Below are 16,230 nucleotides of genomic sequence, written 5' to 3'. Positions count from 1 at the left end.
GAGGCTTGACTTGAGACCCAAGATGTGATCTATCCTGAAGAATCTTCTGTGTGCACTTGAGAAGAAAGTGTAATCTGCTGTTTTTGGATGGAATGTCCTATAAATATCAGTCAAATCTCTCTGGTCTGTTTTGTCATCTAAAGCTTGTGTTTCCCCATTAATTTTCTGTCTGGATGATCTGTCCATTGGTGTAAGCGAGGTGCTAAAGTCCCCCACTATTATTGTGTTACTGTCGATTTCCTCTTTTATAGTTGTTAGCAGTTGCCTTATGTATTGAGGTGCTCCTATGTTGGGTGCATATACATTTATAATTGTTATATCTTCTCCTTGGATTGTTCCCTTGATCATTATGTAGTGTCCTTCCTTGTCTCTTGCAACATTCTTTATTTTAAAGTCCACTTTATCTGATATGAGCATTGCTACTCCAGCTTTCTTTCGATTTCCATTTGCATGGAATATCTTTTTCCACCCTGTCACTTTCAGTCTGAATGTGTCCCTAGGTCTGAAGTGGGTCTCTTGTAGACAGCATATAGATGGGTCTTGTTTTTGTATCCATTCAGCGAGCCTGTGTGTTTTGGTTGGAGCATTTAATCCATTCACGTTCAAGGTAATTATCGATATGTATGTTCCTATTACCGTTTTCTTAATTGTTATGGGTTTGTTTTTGTAGGTCCTTTTCTTCTCTTGTGTTTCCTATTTAGAGAAGTTACTTTAGCACTTGTTGTAGAGCTGGTTTGATGGTGCTGAATTCTCTTAGCTTTTGTCTTGTCTGTAAAGGTTTTGATTTCTTCGTCGAGTCTGAATGAGATCCTTGCCGGGTTGAGTATTCTTGTTGTACGTTCTTCCCTTTCATCACTTTAGATATATTGTGCCACTCCCTTCTGGCTTGTAGAGTTTCTTCTGAGAAATCAGCTGTTAACTTTATGGGAGTTCCCTTTTATGTTATTTGTCGTTTTTCCCTTGTTGCTTTCAATAATTTTTATTTGTCTTTGATTTTTGTCAGTTTGATTACTATGTGTCTTGGTGTCTTTCTCGTTGGGGTTTTCCTGCCTGGGACTCTCTGCGCTTCCTGGACTTGGGTGGCTATTTCCTTTACCATGTTAGGGAAGTTTTCGACTATAATCTCTTCACATATTTTCTGGGGTCCTCTCTCTCTCTCTTCTCCTTCTGGGACCCCTATAATGTGAATGTTGTTGCGTCTAATGTTGTCCCAGAGGTCTGTTAGGCAGTCTTCATTTCTTTTCATTCTTTTTTCTTTATTCTGTTCCACGGCAGTGAATTCCACCATTCTGTCTTCCAGGTCACTTATCCGTTCTTCTGCCTCAGTTATTCTGCTATTGATTCCTTCTAGTGTATTTTTCACTTCAGTTATTGTATCGTTCACCTCTGTCTGTTTGTTCTTTAATTCTTTTAGGTCTTTGTTAAACTTTTCTTGCATTTTCTCAATCTTTGCCTCCATTGTTTTTCCGAGGTCCTGTATCATCTTCACTACCATTATTCTGAATCCTTTCTCTGGAAGCTTGCCTATCTCCACTTCATTTAGTTGTCTTTCTGGGGTTTTATCTTGTTCCTTCGTCTGGTACATAGCCCTCTGCCTCTTCATCTTGTCTGTCTTTCTGTGAATGTGGTTTTTGTTCCCCAGGCTGCAGGATTGTAGTTCTTCTTGCTTCCGCTGTCTGCCCTCTGGTGGATGAGGCTATCTAAGAGGCTTGGGCAAGCTTCCTGGTGGGAGCGACTGGTGGTGGGTAGAGCTGGCTGTTGCTCTCGATAGTATTTTCTTTTTTATGAGATGATTCTTAAACGTTTCTGCTGGTTGGCCGTGTGTACCGGCGTTCTGGGCCTGCGGCTCCCCTTTCTCCAGCATGTGGTCTCTAGCTCCAGCTCAGCTTTTTCTTGGCTTCTCAAAGCCTCGGCTGCCTCTGGGCTCAAGCAGCTCCATCGCTGGGCTCATTCTCTGGGTTTCCTTCTTTTGAACCTTCTTTCCTGCCTTTATAGGTTTATGACGTCCAGCTCTTCTGATTGTTCTCAGCAGGAGGACTGATAGGAATGACCTCGTCCACTGGAGAAGGAAGTTCCCAATATTGCCCTTCTTTTCAGTGATTAGAAATCCTGCCTTTATGAAATATAACCTCACGGCCAGCTTCTGTAGCTTGAAGGGTTAAGCGTCGTAACGCCTCTTGTATTTCTCTGATTAATGCTTGAGCCCCTGCGCACCTGTGTTAGCAGGAAGGTCCCGTAGTTCCGTCCTGAGTGACCCCCAACCCTGGGGCTTTCTTATCCAGAGAGGTGAGCCCTTGGAATGTCCCCCGCACTCTCAGTCCTCAGTCGTCTGTCTGCGGCTGGTCAGCGTCCCCGGCTGTCCCCCGACTGGTGCGTCGTGTCCTCAGCTGGGTGGACCCCGCACAGACCTGCTCCACGCGCACTTCCCCTTGGATCCCTTCCCCGACCCTCCTTCCCCGCACACGGAGGCGGGGCCTCTGGGGGTGTGAGTTCAGCCTTCCCCAGTGCAGGAACCCGCCCTCCCGCCAGGAGCCCACTTTGATGAGAGAGAGGACAGCAGGAAAGAAGTCAAACACGTGGAGGCTTTTTTCCTCCCAGAATATGGTTAAATTTCTGCTTTCCTTTTTCAGGTCTAGGTGTCAGCACTGGGTTCAGGGAACTATTTCATCAACTAATTGGTATAAACCAGGTATCCTGAAACTTAGGTGTGCACCAGAGCTGCCTGGAGGGCTTGTTAAGTCACAGTCCTGGCCCATCTAGTGAAGTTTCCTGTGAGTAGATCAGGGGTGGAGTCCAAGAATTTGCATTTCTACTAAACGCCCACCTGATAACGGAAGCTGCTGGTCCAGGACCCACACTTAGAGAACCACTGGGGTGATCAGTAGTTTTTCTCAAGAAACAAACAAATTTGACTATTTACCAAGAATATTGTTCTGTTTAAGTTTGTTGAACATTGATGTTGGATATTATAACTCACGTCTTTTTTTTTTTAATTTTGTAGAAATAAAAGAAGAACTTGAAGATCTGAACAAAGAAATCAAGAAAACTGCTAATAAAATTCGGACCAAGTTAAAATGTGAGTGTAAAGTTTTGATTACATGTAATCATTGACGGTGGGAATTATTATTTTCTTCTTTATAACTTTTTGTTCTTTTACATTTTCAAAAGTTAAGGTTGTGACCGCTTTAAAATAAGTTGTATGTACTTGGAATAGTAAGTCTTGTTTAAGTTCCTCATTATTCTCGAATTCTTAAATGAGGAGCTAAACCTAAGGGCTGTTAACTCTTAAATTTCAGAGTGAAGCACTGACTCGTGCCCAACAGGAGTAAGCACTCGCTTATAAATTGTTAATCTGTTATAGTTTATGACATCTGGGGGCTAAACTGCAGATATTTGAGAAGGCGACTAGCCTTTGACATGAGTTGCTGGGTTCTTCTTGAATGCCCCCTGTACTCGGTGAGCTCCTTTGAACCTTTCGTACAGTTCGTCTCGGCTGACGGTGCCAGGTGGAGGTTCACAGCTTCCCTGTGGGACCGAAACAGACATTGGGTCTTCTCCATGTGGTAGAAAGACAGACTGTATTTAATTTTTACAAAATGACATTCAAATCAAGAATATTTCTGAAGATCAAAAGGAACCTTTATTAAGGAGAATTTCAGATGTATGTCGGGGGAGGGGGGTCACCACCAAAAGCCCCATGTCCACGCCCTTGAGCTCTGCAGGTCCAAGCGGCCTTCACCCAGCCCAGCTGGTTTCACAACCAATCCCAGACATCTGCGTCTTCATCAGCATATAGTTTTCTGTGTGTATTTCTAAGAGAAGGATTTTTCTCCCCCCAATACAACTATAATACTACAATTTTTTTTTTTTTTTTTTTGCTGTACGTGGGCCTCTCACTGTTGTGGCCTCTCCCGTTGCGGAGCACAGGGTCCGGATGCGCAGGCTTAGCGGCCATGGCTCACGGGCCCAGCCCATGTGGGATCCTCCCCGACCGGGGCACGAACCCGCGTCCCCTGCATCGGCAGGCGGACTCTCAACCACTGCGCCACCAGGGAAGCCCTGTAATACTACTATTATATCTAAGTCACATTGATTACTATTATTTATTATAAAATATCCAGTCAGAATTCACACTTCCCCAATGATCTTTTTATTTTTTTATTTAAAAAAGATTTTTTAATAGTTTGTTTGAATCGGGCTCCTTATTTGGACCGTATCCTGTGATTGGTTGATGTGTTACTTCAGGCTTTTTCACATCAGATTCTCCTTCCACCTCTTTGCCCCCAACACTTTTTTCTTTTCATTGGAGAAACCAGGACAGTAAGTCCATCAGAAGCTGCCATGTTGCAGAGTTTTGCTGATTTCACCCCTTTAGTGTCACTTAACAGGTTATGCTGTGCTCTGTATTTCCTGTGGATTGACAGTTAAATTCTCCAAACTTGATCAGATTCATGTTGCCTGCTTTGAAATGTGAAGCTGTAACATTTGGTTTTATTTTCTGATATCATCAGCAACTGACAATTACCAAAACTCATAAATTTACTAGGAGTTGAAAAGATAAGAAAATACATTTGAGGTTAGGCTTGAAAACCTTTCATTTTTTAGTTTAAAAGATAACTCTTTCCTGTTTGTTTCTAGCTATTGAACAAAGTTTTGATCAGGATGAGAGTGGGAACCGAACGTCAGTGGATCTTCGGATACGAAGAACCCAGGTTTGATTATTGGCCTTGTCTAGATTGAAGCAGTGCTGAAGAATAGGTCTTTTTACTTCTTTCAAATTCAAAATAATTTCATCTTTACCATCACATTAATTCTTTTGGCATTTCTGCATAAAAAAGGCATCGTATTTATAGACTCCCTCTCTAGATTATGAAGAAAAAAAGTGTTTTCAGCCCAACAGCAGAATTCTGTTCTGAAGAGCAAAGAATTCCCCCAATCATTTTAGTGTTCATGGTAAAATCCTCACCTTTTATAGGTTTATGGTGCAGCAAAGTGGAATTTAGTCCACTTAACTCTACTTGACAAATGGGGATTATGTGTTCAGGCTCTGGGGACAGTTTGCCTGGGTGCCAACCTGACCCAGTCAGCCTGTAACTATGGGCTAATTGACTTCTTGAAATGATGGTTTCACTTCTATAGAATGAGGGATAGTAATAGTATAGTAAGGTTACTGTGAAAATCAAATAAGATAATGCATGTAAAGTTCTTAGCATAGATTCTGTTATACAGTAAGTTGCTATTAATCTTATTTTCCATTTGAAGGAGTAAGTGGCATATTAGTTTGAATCTCTATAACGTAATGTTTTTATACATCACTTTTCTCTTTTTTTTTTTTTTTTTTTTTTTCCTTGCGTTATGCGGGCCTCTCACTGTTGTGGCCTCTCCCATTTGCGGAGCACAGGCTCCGGACGCGCAGGCTCAGCGGCCATGGCTCACGGGCCCAGCCGCTCCGCGGCATGGGGGATCTTCCCGAAACGGGGCACGAACCCGCGTCTCCTGCATCGGCAGGCGGACTCTCAAGCACTGCGCCACCAGGGAAGCCCTATACATCACTTTTAATAGAAGAAATGACCAATGTATATTGATCTATTTTTTTTTTTATGTTAAAAGCATTCAGTGCTGTCTCGACAGTTTGTGGAAGTTATGACAGAGTATAACGAAGCACAGACTCTATTTCGGGAGCGAAGCAAAGGCCGGATACAGCGTCAGCTAGAAATAAGTGAGTCAGTGAACATGCTATTTTTGTTAAAAACATATTTTTCTTCCTTAGGGTCTGACATGAAAGTATGTAACTTCAAAAAAGTAATTCCATCTCTGTTTTGGTCAATAATGTAAGCCTAAAGTGCTTTCATAGCTTCCTATTCATTGAATCAACCAACCTATTATTTATTTAAATGCTTCAGAAAGTTCTAGGTGAGTGGACTTTAGTTTACTTGTAGAGCGTTAATGAGACCCGGAAGACCCTCAACCATCATTTCTTCCTGTATTTTTTGTGTCCCCCAACCCTTCCTGCCCCGTCTCAGGGGACAGTTCCCTGTGGGTCTCGTGGTTCTGCATGTCTGGTGAGCAGACACTCGCTGCCTTTTGCTCCAGGCTTTCTCCCGCGGGTGTCTGTCTGTGTAACAGGCAGCCTTAGAAGATGCAGCTTGTGGTTCCCTCTGGGCAGAAGGTAGTTTGCTTGCTGAATAAAGGTTAGGCATCTTTGCTTACTCCCCACTATGGAAGATCAGGGTTCCTCAGCTGTGGCACAAGCCCCCTGTGGGTGCACCTTCCACTGGGGCTGCTCTGCGTCTCCCACGGGCTTGGGGAGGGGGGAGCAGCCGTAAACGTGAACCTCATTAAATGACATTTTAGGACCTCCCTGGTGGTGCAGTGGTTAAGAATCCGCCTGCCAATGCAGGGGACACGGGTTCGAGCCCTGGTCCGGGAAGACCCCACATGCCGCAGAGCAGCTAAGCCCGTGTGCCACAACTGCTGAGCCTGCGCTCTAGAGCCCGCGAGCCACAACTACTGAGCCTGCGTGCTGCAACTACTGAGCCCACACGCCTTCTCACCGCGATGAGAAGCCCGCGCACCTCTATAAAGAGTGGCCCCCGCTCGCTGCAACTAGAGAAAGCCCACACGCAGCAACGAAGACCCAATGCAGCCCCCCAAAATAAATAAATAATGACATTTTAACATCTTTATTGAGATATAGTTGATGTACCATGTGAATGATACTCAAAGTGTACAGTCCAGTGGTTTTTCGTATATTAGCACAATCAATTTTAGACCGTTTTAATCACTCCAAAAGGAAACTTGGTGCCCATTGTTGGGCACTTCCCATTTCTCCCCTGAGCCCTAGGCTACTGCCGGTTTATTCTCCTGTCTCTGTAATTTTGCCCATTTTGGGCATCCATATGAATGGAATCGTACAACATATCGTCAGTTGTGACTGGTCTCTTTCACTTAGCACAGTTTTTTCAAGGTTCAACCATACTCCAGCAAACACCAGTGTTTTATCCCTTTTTTACGGCTGCGTCACGTTCCATTGTGTGGATGGACCACATTAGCATTGTTTATCCATCCATGAGGTGATGGACATTTGGGTTGTTTCCACTTTTTGGTGATTATGAATAATGCTGCTGTGAATATTCACATTAAATGATATTTTAATTATTATGATGTTTCAATTGGGTTTTTCCAAAATTCTGTGAACCTGTTCATACACAGCATTACTACATTTAACTCAAGGAAAAAGTATTAACGCCCAAACTACAGAAAGTATTAGAGCCTCTGATGCTAATTTTGCAGTTTTTATTATGTGCATTTAACATATGCTGGATCTAGTTTACCCCCTTTTCCTATAAGCCAGAGTTAAACTTGTAGGAAAACTCGTACACCAGAATGTATTATCAGTTTCGTTTTTATAGTTGTTCCTTATTCAGACTAAAAATGGATTTTATTAGTCATTCCAATTATAAGATTTTTCATGAGTGTTTTCCAGTTCTTCCTACTTCTTAGGCTTATGTTAATTTCTCTCATCGGTAATATTTGCCTAAGAAAATACATTGGAGAGGTTAGAAAAACATTGGTTGAAAATATTAACAACTCAGATTTTAGTTGCTAACTTATGGGTGCAAAAGTCATTTTTAAATATTGCTGCCTTCTGAATGGAGTTTTTAATTGTTAATATTTTAGCTGGAAAAACTACCACTGATGATGAACTAGAAGAGATGCTGGAAAGTGGGAATCCCTCCATTTTCACGTCAGACGTGAGTACGCAGGTGGCTTTGTGGCCTTGTGTGTTTGTATACATACAGATGTTTTTTTTTCTTTAACTTCCAGAGCAATCGTAAGTTCATTAGTATTTCTCTTCTGTTTTTGTTTTCCAAAGATTATATCAGATTCACAGATTACTAGACAGGCTCTCAATGAAATTGAGTCGCGTCATAAAGACATTATGAAGCTGGAGACCAGCATCCGAGAGCTGCATGAGCTGTTCGTGGACATGGCCGTGCTCGTTGAGACTCAGGTAGTCACACACGTCTTTACTTCTCCGAGATAGAGAGCTGTTTTCTGTAAAATCTTACGTTTGATTCCAGTATACCTGAGAAAGCCATCATTCTGGATGCAGTCTCATAATTCAGCAGTTGTACTGTTATTGCCATGTGAGACTGAAACGCTGTAAACAGCTTCAGCTTTCAACAGTGGGGGACTGGTTTACTTAAGTTATGTGTGGTGTGTCCATAGGACAGCCTGTTAGGCAGCCATAGGCAACATCGGCTTTGTTCATGGAGGACTTTTAATGAAATATATAAACGTTATGTGCCAGAATTTCAAGTTGACATAAGAGGGAGATACTAACCCTTACACGTGTATGTATACATATGAATATGTATACAACACACGCCCTTCTACTCCTGTGTGTATGTATATATGGCATGAACTCAGCTGCATGAAACAGCACTCACAGAAGGAAAGAAATATACCGAAAGCACTATAGTAACAGTGGACTATGGGAATTGTAGTCTTCTTCCCTAAAATACATGTATTTTCAAGTTTTCTGTAAGGACCATATACTAGAGTAACAACTGGGAGAAATGTATGAAAGAATAAGCCCCAGGGGGTACACCGTGACGTAACTGGAAGCTCATACTTGCTACGTGGTGTCTAGTACCACCGGCACGGGTGACGGGGGTGTGAGGAGACCCTGTGAGGAACTGAGGACATTAATACAGATTTTTAAAAACAGAAAATCCAGTGTGAAGCACAAGCCGGTGGTTCCAGTTAGGTCTGTGGCTGTGCTTTTGCGCTTTCTCTCGTGATGCTGAATAAGGTCCTCCGTGACTTTGCAAGCGCGTGAGGCTCGCCCTCGGTCACTCACTGATCAGTGGGCCATTGAGTTCAGCTGACCGCCCTGTGAAGGGGGAGCATTCGTACCAAGTCATCTTAGGATTCACGTCACACTCACGTCCTCGCTCCTGTGGAGGCTGCTTTCAGGATCTCTTGTGTCCTCTAAGAAGGTTCGAGTCTGACTGGCCTATTTCTCATTGCCTGGGTTATGTAAGGATCACTGGGAAGTCCATCCAGGTGCCGGGTTCATCCTCCACATCGCCACTAACATTTGAAGAACACTTTACCTTGAGGAACCTTGTCATAAAAATGTGTGCAGAGCTGCGGTGCGGTGCATTTGCAGTGTAGGGCGGGGACAGGGCAAGTTCACCCCTTCTGATGGGAGGGCCCGTGTGGCACGGTGCAGAAGGGGGAGAGTTGGGAGTCTGGCTGCTACCAGCTTCTTATTTTCAGGAAGGAAACCAGTTAGACAATAAGAACAATCAGTGATTAGTTTTGTTATTACTAAAGATTTTAGAGTACCTTGGACTTTTGATTAGGATTGTTCGATGTCAGATGTACTAATCGCCATTAGAAAAATCGATGTGTTCATAGCTTTGTTCCATTGTTTCCTTTTAGAAGTCTGTTAGTGCTGCATTATACTGGCTCGTCTAATTCAACATGTACGTTTAGTCAAAACTTACTAGTAAGTTTAAGTGTGTGAATGAGTAAGTTAATTGTACGTCATTCTTCAATGCTTTACCACTCACTGCTGCAGATTATGTCTGCTGGTGGACAGAAGACCAGGTAATGTGTTTTGTCACCTAACATTTCACTGGATTCACCCCACTTTATGTTTTTGCTCATTAATTTAGTCAACTTAGTGGCCAACGTAAGCTATTCTGAGTTTACTGTATTTTGAAGAAATTGCAGCAATCTTCTGCCCATTAGAAAAGATGTCATTCTTCGTCCACTGTATGTACGTGCATAATAGTAAATATTCGCTCAGCCTAAAGTTAGCCGCCTCCCATTCACCGCGCCCATCTTTAAAGAGTGTTCTCATGTTAAAGCATATCTCAGAGTCTACATGATATGCCTTTAGTTATCAGCATTGTTGCCCATCCCTTTTAGTTCTTTTTATAATATAAGCTGGATTTTGATTATTCTGTATATTGTACATTTATAATGGTCTCATCTTTTCATAAATGTGAAAAAAAATTCGGTGTCCATTACACGCACATTATGTTCCTTTGGAAACTTTACTGCTGCTCTGTGGCTGTCTTGAGATACACAATTAAGTCATTTGAAAGAATCTCCTAAGTTTGAAACTTTCTGTTTTAAGGGTGAAATGATCAACAACATAGAAAAAAACGTTATGAATGCCACAGACTATGTAGAGCATGCTAAAGAAGAAACGAAAAAAGCTATTAAATATCAAAGCAAAGCAAGAAGGGTGAGTTTGGTCCTTAAGAATTAAAGTGCGTTTTTCTCTGGATTTGGTTTTGAGTGTGCATACATTGATGCAAGGCCACTTAAAAGGTATTCCAAGAAATGAAAACTTACATTAATGTTTCATTTGAAAACTGAAGTAATTCTTTTTTCTAAAACGTTTGACGTTTATCAGATAAGTTATGTTGACTGTGAACCCTGTTGGTTTTAAGTAATGAAAACCCTTTGCAGCCAAAGTCGGTCTCTCTGCTTTTCTCAGTTGCATGGGTTCCAATTCCAGAGTTCTCTGTTTCTTGGGTCATTATGTGGAGGGACATAACAGAACTCATGGGACTGGAAGTTCTAAAAACCATTGGTTACACATTTTATGCAGTGAACACTTCATTTTTTGTTTACGTTATTTGCTAATCCTTTGGTTTGGAGGAAAGAAGAGAATTATTTGAGACCGTGGTAACCTAAGACGTTATGTAGCACTCACGTTGAAGCTTTGTAAACGAGTTTTAGTATCTTTATCTGAATCTTAACGTGTGTCATGTGTGAGTGAAAGCTCTTCTAAGAAAACAGCGAAACTACAGAATTAAGTTCTGATTCAGGGACTGGAAAACTGTGTGTCTCACTGTGTGACCTCACCCGTTACTTCTTGGTCCCTTTCTCTCCAGTGTGGAAAGGGGCAACACGAAGCGCCAAACCCGTGCTCTCAGGGCCTGTCACCCCCGCACCTGCTGGAAGACGGCTGTCTCAGGGCCAGCCAGGGGGAGGTTTCCAATGTGATGGCAAAAAAGGGAGTTTCAAAAACTCCTTGTAAAGAGGGAGTTTCAAAACGTTCAGGAAACATAGTCAGATTCTGAGCGTGGATTTACCCATAACAGTGGCCCATGGACGTTCTCAAATAAGATGCACGTCTGGGCTTTAATGTCAGCCTGCAAAGCATCTCACCCTGCTTTTTCTTGGGAATATCTGAGTGTTAATTATCTCTGGGCATGGTTTCTTACATAATTCTGTGTTACCACCTTTTGAAATATTGACCTTTAAAGTAAGGTGAGGTGATGAGGTCTGCGTGTGAAGTGCTTTGGCTGGTCCAGGCACTAAATGGACTTTCACTTAAAAAAAAAATCATTAAAAAAGGGCAGTTCCCTTCCTTTCTCCATGACCTAAACAGCACGTCAGTCAACGAAAATTTCCGTGAGAAGTTCCCTGGTTTTACAGAGATAAAAGGTGGTCGGGGAATACATTTTATCCAGAACCGGCAGAGCAAGTCTCGTTCTGGCAGGTGGCTGGGAGCAGTGCGTTACCCGGAGTGGCCACTGGTCAGAGCGTGATGTTTTGTTTCAAAAATCATCCCCATCTCTCCTACTCCAGGCCTGGCATCTGAAACCGCACACAGCTTGCTCCCCTCCCTCCACTGTTAGCTGCGTAGTTGTTGAGATGTTGGCCGTCCCTCCTGTCTCCTGGTGTCCTGGTTCCATTCCCGGGGCAGGGGGCGGACAGCACTAGTGGAGTGTCGTTTGTTTTATACTGTGTGGCAGGGGCAGTGAAGGAGTTAACAGCCAGTAACAAACAAACAAGAAAGAAAAGAGTGTAGGGGCTTATTACATAGATAACTGATTTCTGAGTTCACTGACCTGGCTACATAGCTCTGTATACATGAAAAAAAAATCAGCTGTATGTCTCAGCCCATCAGAAATTTACTAAAAGAATGTGGCCATGCAGCTTTCTCATTGATGAAACCTAATATTTCGAGTTCTATAACAGTTTATCTTCAAGTAGTCTGACCTCATTAAATTAAAAACCCATCTTTATGAGAACTGAAAGTTGTCAAGCAGAATTAATCGATGTCCCATAACTTAGATTTTAAAACGAATTCCAATAGAGTCTTTGATTTTAAATGAATGATGTCTTCTAACACGGCGGTGTGGAATTAACCACGATATAATCGGCTTGCTTTTCTTTGACAGAAAAAGTGGATAATCGTTGCTGTGTCACTTGTTCTGGTGGCTGTGATTGCTCTAATTATTGGCTTATCAGTTGGCACATGATGTGGTGGCTGACGTCAGCGTGCATGCCTCTCTGCCGGCGCGGCAGTAAGTAACTAATCAACTGATCTGCTTATTCACTCGCCCAATTAGCTAATAGTGGTGCTTGCCCAATTAAAAAATACTGGAAAGCAATGAAAGGCTGCCAGCGGAGCGTTTGCCTGACTTCTGTGCTGAGAGCCAGCTTAGGCTAGGCGGCCGTTCATTTCTAAACCTGGGTCGTCTCCCTGTTGGTTTCGAAGCCTTGGCTGGGTTTGCCTCTGTTACTAAATGTGATGGCGCGGGGTGGCAGCCCCTGACTCTCCGGTCTTCTGTTTTTGGTCCAGGAGGATGCTCCCTTCTTAAAGGAGCCCTTCATTAGTGGAATAACCTTAGCAGTGAGGATTAATTCTCAATTAAAAAACTAAAATGTAATGTTTAATTTATCTCTTAAGTTTTAACTCTTCAATGAGTGCAACAGCCGAAAGTTGCTCTGTGAACTCTATTTATTAACTCATCATTTTACTGTGGAATTAGAGGGAATGGAATGAGAGCACGCAGTGGAATTAAAAGACTTCGTCTCACTTGTTTCCATTTGTCAGCGTCTAGTTTGTTGTAAATGTGGCCGCATTAAAGAGAAAACTTGTGCTGAGTGAGCATGCCTGTTAATTCTTAAGGGTTCGGAATACAGAAGATATTCAGTTCTTTATTTAGAGTATCTTTATTTTTGTTTTCTGTGTATCACCCCTCTCCAAACTTCAGTAGATTTTGTGTTTTTCCTCCGTTTTTTTTTTATGCATTTGGAATCATCCTTCTTGCATTAACTCTTAAGTTAGAATGCTGCCTGGTGTATTAAATTTGGACATACCAGTTATTTATCTTAAAACGTTTGTTTGGCGTGATCATTGTGATTAAAATTATATCTAGATTGTGACAAGTGGTCCTCGATGAATTCATTATTTTATCGTGAAAGCAACTGCTGGCTTGGTAGACACTTGGCACTTTCTTAAAGAGAAGACGAGGAGTTTCTCAATGTGAGCATCTGTGCACTGAGGACCCACCACAGGCGAGGGGCCCTTGCAGTTACTGTCCCAGCGTTCACATAAGCCACTACCTTGCACTTGAGGTGGTTCCCGTTAGAAGCTCTGGGATGTTGAGTTTGTTAGCGATCCATTTTTTCAGAAGGCAGAAGGAAGGCAGGCTCTCTGTTTTCATCAGGCAGGATGTTCATGTATCCTTCCATGCTTTCCTATTACGTCTGCTGAAAAAGTGGTATATGTGATTTTCCTTCATTAATAATGATGGTATTTAAAAACTATTTTTATAATTTTTTATGAACTATGTATTTTCTTAGCTTTTCCTAGTGGCCATAATATGGCTAGTTGGATGTGCTTCCACTAAAGATAAACTTAATTTTAGATTGGATGCTGTGGTGATGCGGTAGAATGAGGGCAGGCTCCTCCCAGCAGGGTTCCCTGGGAGCCCTGGGCTTGCTCTGTGCCCTGGGCCTGGCCGGCCGGTGGTGTACTTTCATGCCTTTAAGCACGAATGAACACAAAACAATGGTCATTAATAAGAAGCACATCAGAGAGCACACCAACAGGTTTTTTTAAAAATACAAATGCAGTGGTTGGTGTCTTTAATTATACTTTTGAAAAACTATTCTTGCAGCAAGTAGTTCGGCACAGCCCTCCTCGGGGCCTGCAGGCCTGTGTGGAGGGAATCCTACTCCCTGGAGCCCTGCAGCGAGGCCAGGGTGCCCAGTTTTCTATCTAACGACACTGCTAAGAGGACACGTGGCCCAGGATTTACGTGGAGTAGGTGGTGGCTTGACTCCCAGCGTTGTGCGTGGGCCACCAAGGAGAAGTCCAGGCACTTGGCTTGAGTTGTGAGCAGGTTACTGGGTAAGAATGGTCGTTAAATCTATGGCGTTGAGGGTTCAGGAGCTCAGCTGTCGTGGAGGTCAGGAGAGCACCTCTGAAAGCCAGGTGTGGAAGCAAGCACGCACATACGTGCTACCCAGAGACTCAGCAGTGAGAGTCAGAGTCTCCCGGTTCTCTAAGGTGGTTGCGTGCAGTGAGGTTGACAGGGGCATGTGGAGCAGGTTCTGGAGCTGAAGGGCGATGCCAGTGGGAAGGGAGGGGTGATAGGCTGAAGGAAAAAGGTGTGTCTAGAAAGGTGCTGAGAGAGGCTCCCCGGGAGACACGTGAGGACGATGCGAGCATGGTCGGGACCACGTCCTCGCTTTCCAGGAAATGCACATAATGTTAACAAGCAACAGGAAGTTTGAGGTCGTGATGTCCTGAAGGCAGTGGTCCCGGGGTCCTGCATAATGGACGTGAAGGTTTACCGAGGGGCCCGGCTGTGCTCACCTTCATGCAGTCATAGGTGGCGCTCTTGGCAGGTTAATACCGATGCAGAGCTGACCAGTCTGAGCAGCTGTGATTTCTCAGATGAAAGTGTGCCATTAGTTCGGTAACTGTAATTTAAAATGATGAATCTCTGTTGTTTACAAAGAGAACTGGAAGTCAGACAGTGTGGTGTGCCTTTCATCTTCGTGAATTCCTCCTGTTCTCCCACAGACCAGACGGGATTCCTGGAGAGGCTAGATTTCTGAAGCCAAAGGTGGTTTAGCTTTTCAGCTGTGCGAGGGCGCCTGTCAATAGAAAGCAAAAAGTTCCTGTTACATGGCCTTGCTCTGGGCCCTGGATGCAGCAGAGACCGAGTTAATGGCTTGTTGATTTCTTACTTGCATCATACCTCAATGTAAAAAAATGTATAAATAAGATTTTTTTCAGCAAATGAGAAATAAATCCATTTAAAGTTTTAAAAAGGTGTACAACGCATCCAAGAAATAACTGTTTGGGATTTTCTTGTGATCAATAGAACGTGTTCATGAAGACCCCACATGGTGTCAAGTAGACATTGCCTTTTACCTCCAGGAGTAAATAGTTGTTGTCTTAATAATACGTGTTTTAAGTTATTAAATTCATTTAATATACATGTGTCTATAACTTACTGCTTTGCCTCTGAAACTTTCCTTCCCCACCCCTCCCTTTTCTATGACCTGTAGGGGTTCTTTCTTGATGATGGGCTTGTATTTTAAACCATCTCAAATTCCAGGAGAATTTTGTTAGGAAATGACATTAGTGATTTCTTTCCTTTGATATCTTGCAAATTAATAAGTGTTTTTCTTTATCTTGCAGAAAATGATGTTCATTATTATTTGCGTAGTTATTTTGCTTGTGATCCTTGGAATTATCCTAGCAACAACATTGTCATAGCAACCATGTCCCAAGAGCCGTTTATCCTTGGAGTCAGACCACATCTGCAGCAAATGAGCCTCCTCCCATTTCATGAATGAATCCTAGACATTGTGACATGTGGCATTGAGTGCTGACTTTTTATTAGTGAATTCAAGGAGAAAATGCAACAGAATGTATTGTTTGGTGAGAAAAGCAGAATGGATGTGATGAGTTAACCTCGGACTCTACATCCTCGGACTCTACATAACACACCACAAAAAATTAACAATGTGAAACTGGTTTCAATGGCCTTAAAATAAGGAATTATTGAAATTTTCATTTTTTTTTTATATTTCAGTGTTAAAAATGTATGTGAGGTTTAATTAGGAATGTCTTATGTTATGAAGCTATTAGATGTGAGGTCTAAGACTTTCTTCCCTCTCCCAGCTAACATGCTGATTGAGACGTTTTTGTACTGTGTTTAATTTGTGTTTGTTTATGTTTGCAAAAATTATTTTTATTATCACAGAGCTGTTTTGTAAGATATCTATAATTTTAAATGTTTATAAATTGTTTAATATATTAACATCTTAATTTACTCCAATTTTATATATTAACTATTGCCTTTTAAAAGAAATAGGAAGGTTCATGATATTAGAGCCATTTTTGCACAGTTGTTTACAAAGTTTGCCATCGGCCTAGAAGACATT

At 42.4% G+C, this 16,230-nt stretch overlaps 1 protein-coding gene across 1 annotated transcript in view; it reads left to right on the top strand.

Moving 5' to 3' along the window:
* STX2 (syntaxin 2) overlaps positions 1–15,559 on the top strand; it is a 29,226-nt gene extending 13,667 nt beyond the window's left edge. The window contains exons 3-9 of the mRNA XM_007455450.1: positions 3,002–3,076; positions 4,639–4,712; positions 5,611–5,719; positions 7,681–7,754; positions 7,877–8,014; positions 10,157–10,267; positions 15,482–15,559. Of these exons, the coding sequence (XP_007455512.1) occupies positions 3,002–3,076; positions 4,639–4,712; positions 5,611–5,719; positions 7,681–7,754; positions 7,877–8,014; positions 10,157–10,267; positions 15,482–15,559 (659 nt within the window). The remainder of the gene's footprint in view (positions 1–3,001; positions 3,077–4,638; positions 4,713–5,610; positions 5,720–7,680; positions 7,755–7,876; positions 8,015–10,156; positions 10,268–15,481) is intronic.
* Positions 15,560–16,230: the final 671 nt, after the last annotated feature.

The sequence above is a fragment of the Lipotes vexillifer genome, unplaced genomic scaffold (assembly GCF_000442215.2).
Source record: "Lipotes vexillifer unplaced genomic scaffold, Lipotes_vexillifer_v1.1 scaffold671, whole genome shotgun sequence".
Taxonomy (NCBI): domain Eukaryota; kingdom Metazoa; phylum Chordata; class Mammalia; order Artiodactyla; family Lipotidae; genus Lipotes; species Lipotes vexillifer.
The sequence above is the reverse complement of the archived record's forward strand: the minus strand, read 5'-3'. Positions and strand labels throughout refer to the sequence as shown.